The sequence below is a fragment of the Conger conger genome, chromosome 1 (assembly GCF_963514075.1).
Source record: "Conger conger chromosome 1, fConCon1.1, whole genome shotgun sequence".
Classification (NCBI taxonomy): Eukaryota; Metazoa; Chordata; class Actinopteri; order Anguilliformes; family Congridae; genus Conger; species Conger conger.
This window is the reverse complement of record NC_083760.1, coordinates 72,865,758-72,880,260: the sequence shown is the minus strand read 5'-3', so window position 1 is coordinate 72,880,260 and position 14,503 is coordinate 72,865,758. Positions and strand designations below refer to the sequence as shown.

General features: G+C 42.6%; 1 protein-coding gene across 4 annotated transcripts; it reads right to left on the bottom strand.

The window, feature by feature from the left end:
- Window positions 1–8,734: 8,734 nt before the first annotated feature.
- Window positions 8,735–10,416, bottom strand: bola1 (bolA family member 1). Of its 4 annotated transcripts, none has more exons than XM_061260648.1 (2): window positions 10,356–10,416; window positions 8,735–9,588 (listed from the first exon to the last, which is right to left on the bottom strand). In XM_061260648.1, exon 2 carries the CDS (start codon window positions 9,554–9,556, stop codon window positions 9,110–9,112), a length of 447 nt encoding a protein of 148 aa, XP_061116632.1. In that variant the 5' UTR covers window positions 9,557–9,588; window positions 10,356–10,416; the 3' UTR covers window positions 8,735–9,109. The 4 variants fall into 4 exon arrangements, with proteins under 4 accessions (XP_061116632.1, XP_061116624.1, XP_061116650.1 ...); XM_061260640.1 differs by having other exon boundaries at window positions 10,262–10,399; XM_061260666.1 differs by having other exon boundaries at window positions 8,735–9,493; window positions 10,356–10,385.
- Window positions 10,417–14,503: the final 4,087 nt, after the last annotated feature.

The following is a 14,503-nucleotide window of genomic DNA, read 5'->3' as shown; positions in this document are numbered from 1 at the left end:
TTTTTTTGCAAATGAAATCCAGCAGTCATATTTTACCTTTTGTTGCCGAGACTGGGAATGCAATGCCACCAATCACTACACAGTTGTACCCTCTCAACATTTTGCCATGTTTGTTGTTTTAGCTCAAACACCTGCTTTTTAGCTCCTCAGTTTGCTGAAGTGGAAAAGAAGGGGTGCACAGCAGTGGGCCACATGCCCCCCGCCTGGCAGAGGCCACAGACACATGCTGTTCCTTTGAGAGACAATCCTCCAGCACATCTCAGGGCTGACATATAAACATATAATAGAATTAACACTTAAACAGCTGTAGCAGGCTTCCACTGTCTGGTTGCACCAGCCAGGCTGGCCTGTAGTACTCTAACCTGCTTTGTTTCAGCCCAGTCAGTATATCCATCAACAGAGACACCCCAAATCTGACCAAATATGATATTTTTGTAAAATGGCTTCACCTGCAGTTTTTAGGACTGAAGACTATAGGCAGTTATTTAAATTTGTTATACAGGCATGAACACTTGATCCACAGGATCTACAAATCAATGTAGAAATATAAAAATGCATGAATACAGAAAAGTTATTTATCAACCTTAAGAAAAGTAATATCTGTGTAGAAAGTGTACAGCCAAAGCGAATCGGCACTAAACAGTAAACGGTCATCTGTACTGTCACATTTATAGTCCATTCATCTGCACTTTCCCCTCCTGGGCTGGTATGAAATAATGAATGGGTCACGGTCTTTGTCTGTGGCTGCTCTGTAGTGCTCTGTTTTGACCGGAGGGAGAAGGCAGGTCTGTTGGAATGCTCCCTGCAGCACATGCACTTAAGAGCTGCCGCCAGTCAAGAGAAATATATCTCTGCCTGCAGTTGTGAAGCATTTTCTGGTCAAACGATTCCAAACAAAGAGGTGTGTGTGTGTGTGTGTGTGTGTGTGCATGCGGGTGTGGTGTGCGTGCGTGCAAGTGAGTGTATGTGTGTGTGTGCACACACAAGTGTATATGCACATGAGTGTATGTGCATGAGTGTATGTGTGCGTGAGTGTATGTGTGTGTGTGCATGCACAAGTGTATGTGCACATGAGTGTATGTGTGCGTGAGTGTATGTGCGCAAGAGTGTGTGTGTGCCGTGTGTGTGTGTGTGTGTGTGTGTGCGTGTGTGTGTGTGCGTGTGCGTGTGTGTGCGTGTGTGTGCGTGTGTGTGCGTGTGTGTGTGTGTGTGTGTGCGTGTGTGTGTATGTCTGTGTGTGTGTATGTCTGTGTGTGTGTGTGTGTGTGTGTGCGTGAAATGGGGGCGGGGTGTCAGGCACAGCAGAAGCTTTGAGGGGCAGATTTGTTTTGTAAACAAGGCAAAGCCTCTCACGGCCCATCTCAGCGCGGGCGTCAGAGAGAGCGGAAACACATCGTCCCGTAGAGGAGCAGCAGAGCGTGCGGGCCGGCTGCATATTTACCGTAAAGTGAGAACAGGAAAGGGAAGGCTCTGCCCGCTGAGAAGCAGAGTGCGAGAGGGCCGCAGAAACTGGACTCCAGGCGCAGAGGTGCTCCAGCACAAACACCGCAGGAGAGAGGGAGCGAGGGAGTTTTAGGGGCCATCTGTGCATGCAAGGCCTGGGGCTTGAAACCAGAGCACACAGCTCCCAGTCAAATGACTCACCGAGAACTAGTTTCATCAGAGGTGTGGTGTTTCAGTGGGGGGGCACAAAGGATTGAACTAAAGGGAGGTAAAAAAATAAACATTTTCCCTTACTCTTAAACATACGTCTGACGTTATGTCGCTTGGTATGAGGCAATATGATATCTTCAGAATGGATTCAGTACCGCAGGGCTTTGATGTGACAACTGGACAACAACATGTAAAAGGTCGCCACAATAAATGCTGTGCATCCCTGCGTTAGCAAATGAAGGATTTTCTGCAGCTTTTTTCTCCTCTTTAAAAAACACTAATAAAATAAACTTGAGGGCCCCCCTACTCAATGCGCTGAGAGCAGATCTGAGTTCGGAGAGGGGTAAGGGAGCAGAGGTCATCGGGAACAAAGAGCAGAATACTGCGAGGTCAAACGGCCTGGTGTCGGAGCGCCCTCGCCCGCACTGCGCAGGAGAGCGAGTGGGGGGGCGGGGTGGGGCCGGGGGGGGCTTGTATAATCAGGGACGGGTTTTGTTTCCAGAGTGTGGGATTGAATACATCAAACTGCCTGACAGCAGAACAATAGATCACATTTTGGCCCGTTCAGCTTTGAGCGCGGCGACTCCTTTCAGTCCACTCCACATCTGGACCGTCCCAGATTAAGGCTCCATTCAGCGCCCTGCGTTTGGCTGACCTTTGTGTTCAAAGCGACTTCCACCCAATCAGTCATGTGAGCTCTTACAGGAGAAATCCAGGTGATGCACCCTGCCCGAGGGTACGGCAGCCCCGCATCTGAACCCGACGTTCTTAAATCAGCGCTGTAACCACAGGCCTCCCCGCTCCTCACCAGGCAATTGCTGCAATTTTTGGGGGGGTGGTGGATGCGGGGGCGTTGTGGCGGTTTTGTGTGCTCTGCGTCTGGGAGGCACAGCTGACGGATGGGCCCCGTCCCCGTCCGCACCCCAGCTCGTACGGGGGGGGGAGGCCGGTGTGCGTAGCAGCTGTCGGAGGCACGCTCCCCCGGGCGCGTCCCGCGGGGCTGGGAATGCGCCGCATTCCAGCGGGCCGTGCAGGAGCGGGAAGGTTCGTGCAGGCTCCACGGGGCCCGCAGCTCCACGGGGCCCGCAGCTCCACGGGGCCCACAGGTCCATGGGGCCCGCCACTCCACGGGGCCCACAGCTCCACAGGGCCCACAGGTCCATGGGGCCCGCCACTCCACGGGGCCAACAGCCCCACAGGGCCCACAGCATGAGACACACAGACTGCACCACACATACGCTGAGTGAGTGTGAGACACACAGCCAGCACCACACATACGCTGAGTGAGTGTGAGACACACAGCCCGCACCACACATACACTGAGTGAGTGTGAGACACACAGCCCGCACCACACATACGCTGAGTGAGTGTGAGACACACAGCCCGCACCACACATACACTGAGTGTGAGACACACAGACTGCACCACACATACGCTGAGTGAGCGTGAGACACACAGCCAGCACCACACATACGCTGAGTGAGTGTGAGACACACAGCCAGCACCACACATACACTGAGTGTGAGACACACAGCCCGCACCACACATACACTGAGTGTGAGACACACAGCCCGCACCACACATACACTGAGTGTGAGACACACAGCCCGCACCACACATACGCTGAGTGAGTGTGAGACACACAGCCCGCACCACGCATGTGCCTAACGCGTGTTTACCCAGGCCAGGGACCCCCACGGCCATGCCACCCAGCCTCTGGAGAGCTGCACAATCTTAGGTGTAGTGCAATGGTTAAAAAGAGCTCTTGACACTTATTTCTGAAGTCCTCTTTAAGAACAGCCTTCATGTTCTCATGCTTGCATCAGAAAAGATAGAAGCATGAAGGTGCGCAGACATTCAGTTACTGTATGTTCACATTATAAACTTTAGCAAAACTGCTGCTAAAATATATACGATTACAACTGAAAAAAGTGAAGTAGTTCAATTTTCAGAGCTATAGCAATAACAACATAGCAACAGAAAGTAGAGTAGGGAAAACATTACAATTACAGAAGCTGATATTATTGGGCAATCGCAATTGGGCCATGTTTTCACAGGCATAGAAAAGTATGTTCCTCATAAATGGTCTGAGTCAAGTGTTTTTTATTTTTGCCTTTATGTCAAAGGTTCTTTTATTCCTCAAAATGTATCTGAATCAAATGTTTTTTTTGAACAGCCAGCAGGAAACTGAACAGTCATCATGGAAATTACAATGTATTAAACATAAATTCTAACCTTAAAGACAATCACTGGAAAGGGTCAGATACAGTAAGTGAAAAGACTATCAATATCATAAAATAATATCATGCAATTGCATAACTATGACAAAAAAAGATTGTTTTATGTTGTGGTCACTTCTACATGACTTCTTCATCATAGCATTGGAGAACACTGTGTGTGGGTTATAATCTAATAGGTATTGTATTGGGGTAGAACAGGAAAACTGGTTTCTAAACCCTTCCTGAAACTCTTCATTCAATTATTTGATTATTTGGGACCATGAAGGCAGCTCACCATGCTACCCATGTGCAGTTATTCCCAATTTGAGACCAGAATGTCTGCAGCTTTGTGACGCATAAGACAACCTTCCTCTGCATGTAAAACAGGGATGAATCCGATTCAAGGCCCTCTTGTTGGCATTTCAGGCTGCTAAGGGGACTGCCCCACCACACATACAATCCGTAATCACTCCCTACTCCCCAGCTAGACCACTCCGGTCTGCCAGCTCTGGTTGCCTTATGGTTCCCTCACTAAGAGCACCTGGCGGTCGAGCTGCACGTTCACGCCTGTTTTCCATTCTGGTTCATCAGTAGTGGAATGACTTGCACTGTCAGGACAGCAGAATCCCTCCCCCTATTTCGACGCAGACTAACTGTACCTTAGCCCTACCTCCTGATTTCCCTCCCCCCTTTCCGATATCCCTATCCCTCTTGTCTAACCCAAAAAAAAAATTATAATAAATAAAAATTGCACTTATGATGACTGTATGTTTAGAACAGCACTTCATGTGTATTTTACTACTTATGGATGTGTTGCTTTAACTTGTGGAAGAACCTATGCACTTCTAAATTGCTTTGGATTAAAAGCGTCTGCCAAAGAACTAAAATGTAAATGTAAATGAATTAACACAGAGCTTTGTTAGGCATGTTAAGATTTAAAATCATATGGATTAAGTATAAACTGTACAAAAGCATGAGAGCCTCAGCCATCATATATGACTAAGATGAATGTAAAAAAAGCACAATGTAATTTCCTGCCTTATTCATAGCACATATCGATAATGCAATCAGTAATTTGGAAAAGTGCAGTTTCATACATTGTGGTTTGCCTCTTATGTTTGGCAGGGAGATTTGGAACATGGTTGAAGGTCCACAGCGCAGGCTTTTTGAGGTAAATCAGGCAGACTGTTGTAACTGTGTAACAAGCGCAAAAATGTATTAAGCGTGTCCATCAAAGTGTCCATCAAAGATGACAGACACATGAGCCTTTTGACCAGTGGAGAGGACCCAGCCTGCCCACACATGTTGGTCCCAAAACAGGAATGCACAGGCTGCACCTCCCTGTCTCTTCCCTCCCTCCATTTTCAAAATGTCATTTAACAAGTCCTGACTACCAGCTATTAAAAATTTGAACACTGTTGTCATAAACCCAGATAACTGGTCAGCACATTGTCCAATACAGAGACACTGTGAATCAGAAGGGACAAACTCCCGTATTGTTGTAAGGTATTATACTGTGTGAACATCATGCAAAGGATTGACTCCAGTCTAGCCCAGACTGTTTCTCTTCAGGAACAGAACAATAAAGTAAGTAAAGTAATACTTGTAGTTCACACATGCAGCATGATACAAGTCTCTCTACAGCACACCCCTTGTGAGAACCTAGTTTTTTAAGCAAGTATCAGTTCAAACATATAGTAATTAGGAAACCACATATTAAGCATCAAATTAAAAGCTAAAGCATAGCTTTGTGGAATTGCATTTAAAAATGATACATTTAGAGGGCTCATCAGTTTGGCAGAAAGGTCGTGTGCAAGCCCTAATGGGAACGATTCCAATATTGCTAGAAATGTTGTCCTATACTGACTTAAATGCATTCAGCTTTGAACCATCATTCAATGGTGCATCGCCCATTCAAGTCAGTAATTGCAGATTGATCACAGACCATTAAATAATTTAACCAGGTACATTTTCCAAAATACCACAGGTTTATATACTGACATGCAACAGTCAATATTCAGCCTACAATAGATCTAGCAAATTAAAACTACATGTCAGCACAATGATCAATTAAGAAGTAAATAAAAATAACAAAAATGGCTTTTGCTTTCTGCACGCTGGTTTACCCGAACTAAGTAACGTCCTGTCATGTGACCTTCCCATCACCCACCTGTGTGGACTTCCCTCTTAATCCCCATTGATCCTTTTCTGCTTTGAACATTAGGTCTACTAAGTGTGACTAATTCTCCAACACAAGGATATTGTCTTCCCCATCAGTGCTTTCTTTTCCTGTTACTGGCTTCCGGTCAGTTGATTTCATTTTGTCATTTTGAGTAGTGTAGCAAAAGAAGGAGGGGGGGGGGGGGGGGGGTAGCCTGACTTGAATGGTACCAGCTTAACATCTGCAATATGTGTTGTTCACAGTAGAATAGTACTAATAGAGGGTACATTTATCTTCATATGCAGGACATACACACCCTAGCAGACACTGAGCGAAAAGCAGCCTACTCAAAACAACGGTCTTACAGTTAAATCAGTGCATGACTATCACAGCTGACCAAGCCGCTAGGCCTATGGGACAGGACCAGGAGCAGCAGGTCCAGATAGGAGGCCCAGTGGGGGCCTTGCTCAGACGTCCATTTGGTGCCCCCAGCCTGGAGCAAGGCCAGCTGACCAGGGGAGTGCCTGTCCAGCACCGAGACGTAAATCATTCGGGGTGCCTGCCTCACGGGAACAGCCCTGAGCCCAGGGTCCCAGCCCTGCCTGCTTGGTTATTCCTGCTCCTCTGACGCACCGCTACAGCGGTTCCCACTGACTCTACCCACAGGCTAGGACAAGGGGGCGCCCCGGTGACCCTCAGGAAAATCACTGGTACAGCCAGACGTCACAACGGTCCAGGGTCATGTGCTTGGATAAATTATTTGTGAACTCATTCAATGCATCTGGGTACAGTACCTTTCTCAAGCTCACTTCACCTGCTATGTTACATATGGGTCACTCGGTCACATGTTCCAGGCAGCCACTGCCCCCTATTCCCAGCCTATGAGCCATTCCTCTCTTATACCCTGTGTCCATTTAAATAAAGACAAATTTCAGTCCAGTATTTAGGCAGCATTAAACTGCTTACAGCTCTGACAGGGCCATAAAATGGTCGTCACACTGTTGTCCTACCGGAACGAGTGACACCAGCTGTGCCTTCTCCACTAAAGCCAGCTGACAAGCCACATCCGTCACCAAATAGCTGTACTGCAAACTTACTCTAACGGTTGAAGTTACTTTTCCTTGTTGAAAATATTGAGATGTTCAATTTATACATAATTAGTTTGCGCTGTTTTTTGTTGTTGTTCTTCTTCTTGCCGTAGTAGTTGGGGTAGCACGTATGAGGACAGCCCTGCTTTGTTGCACAACCGTTAACTCAATCTCAAAGTCTGAGACAGTGTCAACAAACCACACTTCCAATAACAAGCAAAAAAACAGCATGAGCAAGGCACCTTATCTAACTAAAGCACAAATACCTATGTATGGCCTAAGAATCACATTTGAAAATTTTTCCATGGCATTTATACATTCTAACAGCAAATCTGATATTTCTTTGTGCCAGACCCATTAGAACTGTAATCTATTTTTGAGTGAACTGCTAACTGCTTTAATTGAGAAGTTGATCTTCTTGCTCTTTTTATTTTAGGTATTACCATGAACCACAATACATTTCCCGTTTTCATTACCAGAGATCAACTGTAAATCCTTGGGGATAGTAATTACTGCAAAAGAATATGCATGCAGTAGGTTTGAACAAATAACTTTACATGCTGTTTTACATCCAGCAAACAGTCTTTAAGAATACACGTATCTCACGTCATAATAAAAGTATTGCTGATGTAACTACTATGATCCATCCATCCATCCATCCATTATCTGAACCCGCTTATCCTGATCAGGGTCGCAGGGGGACTGGAGCCTATCCCAGCATACATTGGGCGAAAGGCAGGAATATACCCTGGACAGGTCGCCAGTCTATCGCAGGGCAAACTACTATGATGTTTCATTTAAAATGAAAGAAAAATATGTATACAATTTACATCACAACACCTTAAGGAAGGAATACAATGTGTATATGTGTCATACATAGAAAGTACTGAGGCGATGAAAGTTATTGATTAAATCATGTTTCCCAGTTTACTTTCAATGCTCATCTTTGTGTTCGCTGTACAAAATATACTGACATGTACTGCCCCCATGTGGACAGACCTGACGATTTTCGCTGAGATTTGACCCTTCCAACACACGTTTGATTTCAGTTGTTACAGCAGTTACTTACATGATGCCTTTTTATGTAAACCATTTCATTACAACCATCACCTGTATGGTTTTGCTCTCATAGCTAGCAGATATTTTTAGTCAGTATACATATAAGCTTCATTAGCTGTGGACATTTGGTTCTGAACCTATTTATGCACCAGGAGAGACTATACTACCAACATATCTAATAAAACGTGATCTTGGTATGATTTCTGTTTACATGGAAAATGGGAAATATGAACCATAAGAATCCTATGAATATGCATGTGAAATAATAAAAGAAACTTAAAATGGCATTGTCTATTAAGTTTATTAAATGCCAAAGAGGTACATGAATCATACAACCTGAAAATGAATTATATCTGCGGTATGTAATTTAGCTCTAAAGTGACAACATAAATAAACTTTTATTTTCTCCACACAATGAGCACTGTATAGGTCAGTGCTGTAAGGGCTCAATAAACACAACACACAACCCCATTTTTCTTATCCCTACCGTAGAGATATCTGGCATCCATCCAGTCATTTGGATACATGTGGAATAAACACACAGAAATGTAATATTAAATATCTCCATAATTTATTGAAGTTTCACAGAGCCAATCTTTATGTTGCATCAGTGGTGTAAGCAATAATCCTGCAACTATTCTTCTCTTCAGAACGGTTCTATAGACATTCAAAGTACATTAGTCTCAGCTTCTGCTCGGGGGTGAAATAGCTTAATGCTTCAATCAGGTGGCAATGAGAGGTTTGGCTTCTTTTATTTGTGATCAAATAAAGGTCCGGTTTATGACATTAAAGGCTGAAAACATTTGGTCACAAAGATTGCTTTGTTACAATATAATGGACCAGACCACGGTTTCAATATGTTTAAAGGTTCCCCAAAAACTCAAACTTCTGCTACCTGCTCTGAAAATATCATCAGAAGAATTCTTGGTTCATTCCCGGCCTGCCTTGAGCTTGTTGGCCACGGTGTTGTCATGCTTGGAGCCCCCCATACAGGGCGGGCTCTTGGCTAAACTGGGGTTGCTGTCCCACTGCTGGGGCGTCTTTGCCTGGATGGCGAGGGCATGGACTAGCGTGCTGAGCTCCTCACGCAGGGCTTCGTTGACTAGACGGTGGCGCTGCAGCAGGGACAACCCTTCAAAACGCTGGCTCACCACCAGCACCCGGAAGTGAGACTCAGAGCCCGGTGGCACGGCGTGCATGTGGCTCTCGTTCATCACCTCGAGGTGGTCTGGTTCCAGAGCCTGGGTCAGTTTGGCCCTTATACCACTCTCCACGGGCCGACTGGGGTCCATCTGAGGCCTAAATCTGGTGGTCTGGCGGGAGAAGGCAAGGGTGTTGGCAACAGGTCGACCACAGCGGAGGGCAGTGGGCAGCATCAGAACAGTGGGCGGTCGCCCGCAAGTACTGCCTGGAAAACAATATTTGAGCTTGAATAATTCTAGCGAATTATGTTTCTAACATCAATATAGAAGATAAATGCATAATGAATCAATCTGTTCATCATGAAAACTCGATAGTAGTAGCTACAGTACGTGCCACAAAAAACACAGGCTTCTGTCAAATGTCTTTCTCAGGGATTTTCTTTCAACAGCCACGACAAATGCAACATATAGCTAAAATATATAACAGTCTAAGCATCTAAACCCCACTTATCTAACTATTTAACGTTAATTACCTTTCTGGGTTAGGTCCATAGACAAGGTTAGGTCTACGTTCACTTACGCCAGCCTGCAAGCAAACTAGCTAACTACTGTAACATATTATCTAGCTAGCTAGCTAGTGTTCATGTACAAAGCCAGTTAGCTAGCTAGCTAGCTAGCTACATGACAGCTAGGTTATGACAGTTTGTAACATCAGCTAGAAACAATCCAAACGTAGGATTCGTCAACGTCGTTATCTTGGCTTTGGCTTTCGTCATTCAGCAACGTTAACATTTGCTTACTAGCAATGAATGTTTTGCAAGTTAGCTAGTTAGCAAGCCATTGAGCTAGCTTCTGTAGTTCCAAATGCTATCTATACCAACATAGTGAAAGGAAACAAAGCTGAAAATAGAAAATCCAAAAAACAAACATTGATATTACCAGTATAACGATGGGGCGAAAGCGTGTGGCGGTAGCTAGATAACTTCCAAGTTAGACACAAACCGAGGAATTGAAAATATATCAGACAACCCACCTTATTCAAGTAACGTAGCTACTGACCTAGAAATAGGAGGAGTTGCCGTCTCCATAGTCGCATGCGCACAACCTTCCTTGCTGTGAAGCGGAAGTTGTAGTTTTGTAACAAGTTTTATATAGCCTACATTTCTATTGAAATGTTTATTTTTACCATGTAACGAAAAGGGAATCCCGATACGAAATAGATGTCCGAATGCATGGTATATAGCTCTAGTCGCTAATTGCTATCAGTTGTCTGCTCATCTTAGAGCAGATCTAATAATCTAATGTGCCTGTGTTTAAGACCTGTTCTTATCGTGGTCCGTGTACAGTAGCATGGCATTTGGTAAGACATGTTAAATTACACACGATATGATGTTAATTTCCTTGTGTTTATAATGAAAATTAACTTAATATCATGTGTAATGTAAAATGCCAAAGTAGTCAACGGGGAACGAACTCCCCGTTGAGGTCGGAACTGTAGAATCTCTCCCCACCTTCAAGCGCCAACTGAAGACGCACCTCTTGAAGCAGCACCTCTCCCCATCCCTCCCAACCTCCCTGTGAACCTTAATTGTTGTCTTTGTGATTTACGTTGTGTATTTTTAGTTGGCTAGGTAAGCAGTATTTGGTAGTTGTTTAAAAAAAAAAAAAAATCTTATCTTTGTTGTACGGGTAGCAATTGAAATTGTACTTCCCTCGAGGGTCTTTCAGCGCACTTATCCCTGGTTATGGGTATGCACTTTGTTGTACGTCGCTCTGGATAAGAGTGTCTGCCAAATGCCAATAATGCAATGTAATGTAGCCTTGAATGAGAAAAAAACATGAATACAGATTAGTTTTTATATCTTTATTTACTGCATTGCATGTTTAACTCCATCATAGTACTGGAAAAGTTAATTTCACAAGTCATGAGTGCAGATTTCTGCATGATTAACAAAATAAAAAAAGGAAAATCTCAACACATCACCTTCATTGTGTTACAGTAAAATATTCTCCATATCTAGAAGTAGTTATTATTGATGTATTTATTCATGTTTTTTTATTTTTTATTTTTTTTATTTTTTTGTATTATTTGATTTACAAAAAACACATAATTAATACAACATATTATAGTATCTGGTCATTAAGGTGGTTTTGTTTTGTCTTTTAGTTATTGTTTCCACATATTTATACTTGTACATACAAACACCTACACTTTCTACAGCACAGTACAATGATAACATGTTGAATTTTCAGTCATATTTAAATAATGTCTGTGGCTTTTTATATCTGACAGCTGCTGTCGCAGTCCTGGTGGGCTCTTCTTCTGATGACAGGACTAGTTATCAGCCAATTCAGCTTTTAAACAGAGAGCACCGACTCTGGGCTGGGGCAAAGATTTCACAATGTGCTTTCACAATGGTTGGGCAGTGCAGAGCAGAGAACATATTGTTGATTATTGCTTTGTTTACTTTGCACCTGTAATTGTTATTCATAATTTCATTACAACCAGTACAGGGAAACACTAAAGCAGCATACTTTCCACAAAAATAAAAACAAGTCATACAGCTCCACTGAGATTAATTGATAAATACCATACCGGGATTAATGTAATACCATACAACAGCATTTTAGATTGATATCCTGGAAATTTAGTTGGTGACTCAAAGACAAAACACAGAAACAACATGGCAGTTTGATTTACAGATCATAAACATGCATCCACACCAACTGTAAGACTGCTATTAACCAAGTCCCTTCAAGAAAACTGATGCACCAGACAAATTAAGAGCATAGATCATAAACTCAGACAGTGTGTGCCATCATGTACATGTTTCAGAGTGTGATAAGAAGAGTGCAGCGCTGAAGACAAATGGAAAAATGTCAAGAGACTTCACATGCAGCACACATACTGATTGTCACCAGAACATCAGTGACAAGTCGGGTCCCATACACATTTTGGAGAGGGAGTGTTTCTACGGTGATGCACAAGTATAGGACAGCATAAAACACATTGTGAACATCACATGTTTTAACCCTAGGACTGATAGGCGATATAGGTCAGACTTGATCTGGACAATTGCCAGTTACTTAAGATATTGCCTACAGTTCTCCATATATGCAAGACATCACCAGGTTTAGACTAGACCTGACATTTACTTGCCTAACTATTCAATAGTTGATTCTGTGGTAATAACTAAAAGTTTCAAAATTTGTGCTTGCCTGTGCTGCATGGACACCATAACACATCTATTTAATCCTCCTGTGCTGTAGGTTTCGTTTTGAACTGTAGTTATATGGCTACTATCCTACAAACAATTGGCAGTAAAGTGTATGAAAATTTAGTTTTCCAGCGCAAATCATGGGCGTGCACCAAACATGAAAATCACCAGACATCAATTATCCCCATAAATGAAAGATCCTCTAAACCAACAGTCACATCTGTTTTTTCTATTTACACATTTTAAACCTACAAAAACATAAACATAAAAATATTGATATGTATTTACAGAATGCATTTATCAGAAAGGGTGTGCCATCATATCTGGATATCAGAAGAGTAACAGTAAGTGCACAATTGGAAACAAAGGAGGTCTTTGTTTTGACCTATGTCAGGCTGTAATGTACATTATTTCAGTAGATTCAACTGAGATTAAACTCCCTTCCTCACAAGGGCAGGGAAATATATTAGAAAACATAATTCAGTATTAGTACATCATGAGTATTAGTTTTTAAACCCACATACTTTGCGGAGTAAGATCTAAACAATGTGTTTCACTCCACAAAAAAAGTTAAATCCTTATTCCAGACTACGATACAAAGACCTGTGAAAAAGTTCACAGCCAATTCAACAGTTTCCTGTCTGCCACATACTGGTTACAAGCTTATCAAAAAGTGTTTCTGTTCAGTCCCATAACCAAATGGACATACTGTAAATCTGGTCAAAATTATGACTGTTCTAGCCATGTCTGTTCACATCAAATAAAATCTATTTTTCCAGAACCTGTAGTGTTCTGAGCACAGCTGTTTTATATGATCTTACTCAGTGCTTGATAAATTACTCCACATGAATATGATTTCTATAGTTTTGAGTGCCTTTATATTTTGATCAAAGGTTAAGCTGCAAGAGCAATGCACTCACTCAAGGTGGTTAAAGCTGTAATCATATCCACTCCACACCAGTTTACTTACATTATTTCACATTGAAAGGAACATCCAGATTACCACATACCATGACAAAAAAGAAAGATAAACTTAAGCAAACACTCAATTACACACCCACACACCCACAGCAACATGTAAACATAATTCTGTTTCTCCATTTTATCAGCAAATAAGACAAGAAAATTACAGCAATATAACATATGCAAGCTCTGCATATTAATAAAATACGTGTTCTCATCTGTTATTAAACACACTTCTAGCCACCATCAAAAATAATGTATATAATAAGGAAAACTACTTGACAGTTATAATACTGCATAACGTTAATCAAAATTGAACCTTTAATATTTTTTCTGTAGTATATTCTCTTGATAAGTTTTGCAATTTTATACATAGACTGAATGAATGCATCACACCAACTCATTTGTTCATGTATTATGTACAGTGCGGTCTGTAAGTATTTGTGACACATTGTTTTGTTGCTTTGGCCCTGTACTCCAGCACATTAGATATGAAATAAAACAATGAATATTCCCCCATATTCCCAAAATATGCAAAGTGAATGAGTTTTCAGGCATTTGGTTGGATCTGAGTAAATGTTTCTTTATACTTCAGAATTTATCCGGCAGCTGCTCTCAGCAGTATCATCAACGACAGATGAGCCAGATCCAGTAGCAGCCGTACGTGCCCATGCCATACCACAGCCTCCACCATATTTCACTCTCTTAACATCACTTCGGTACAGGTGTACTCATCATGTACATATTTTTTTTTCTTTAGCAAACTCTAACCTAGCTTCTCTGTTGTTGAGGCTTAGCAGGGTTTTGCATCTTGCAGTAAACCTTCTGAAGCTATAATGGTATAGTTTGCTCTTTATTTTAGGCTTTGACAAATCTGTGCTTACATCCAGGAAAGTGTGGTTTTCTTCACAATTAAAAGTATTATTAGCTATCGCTGAGCTTGCTGCCTTCTTGCTTCTTTACAATATACCAAACAGTTGATTTTGATATATCCAATGTT

Excerpts from the sequence above, each read along its gene's own strand:
- bola1 (XM_061260648.1), bottom strand. The coding sequence starts at position 9,556 with ATGCTGCCCACTGCCCTCCGCTGTGGTCGACCTGTTGCCAACACCCTT.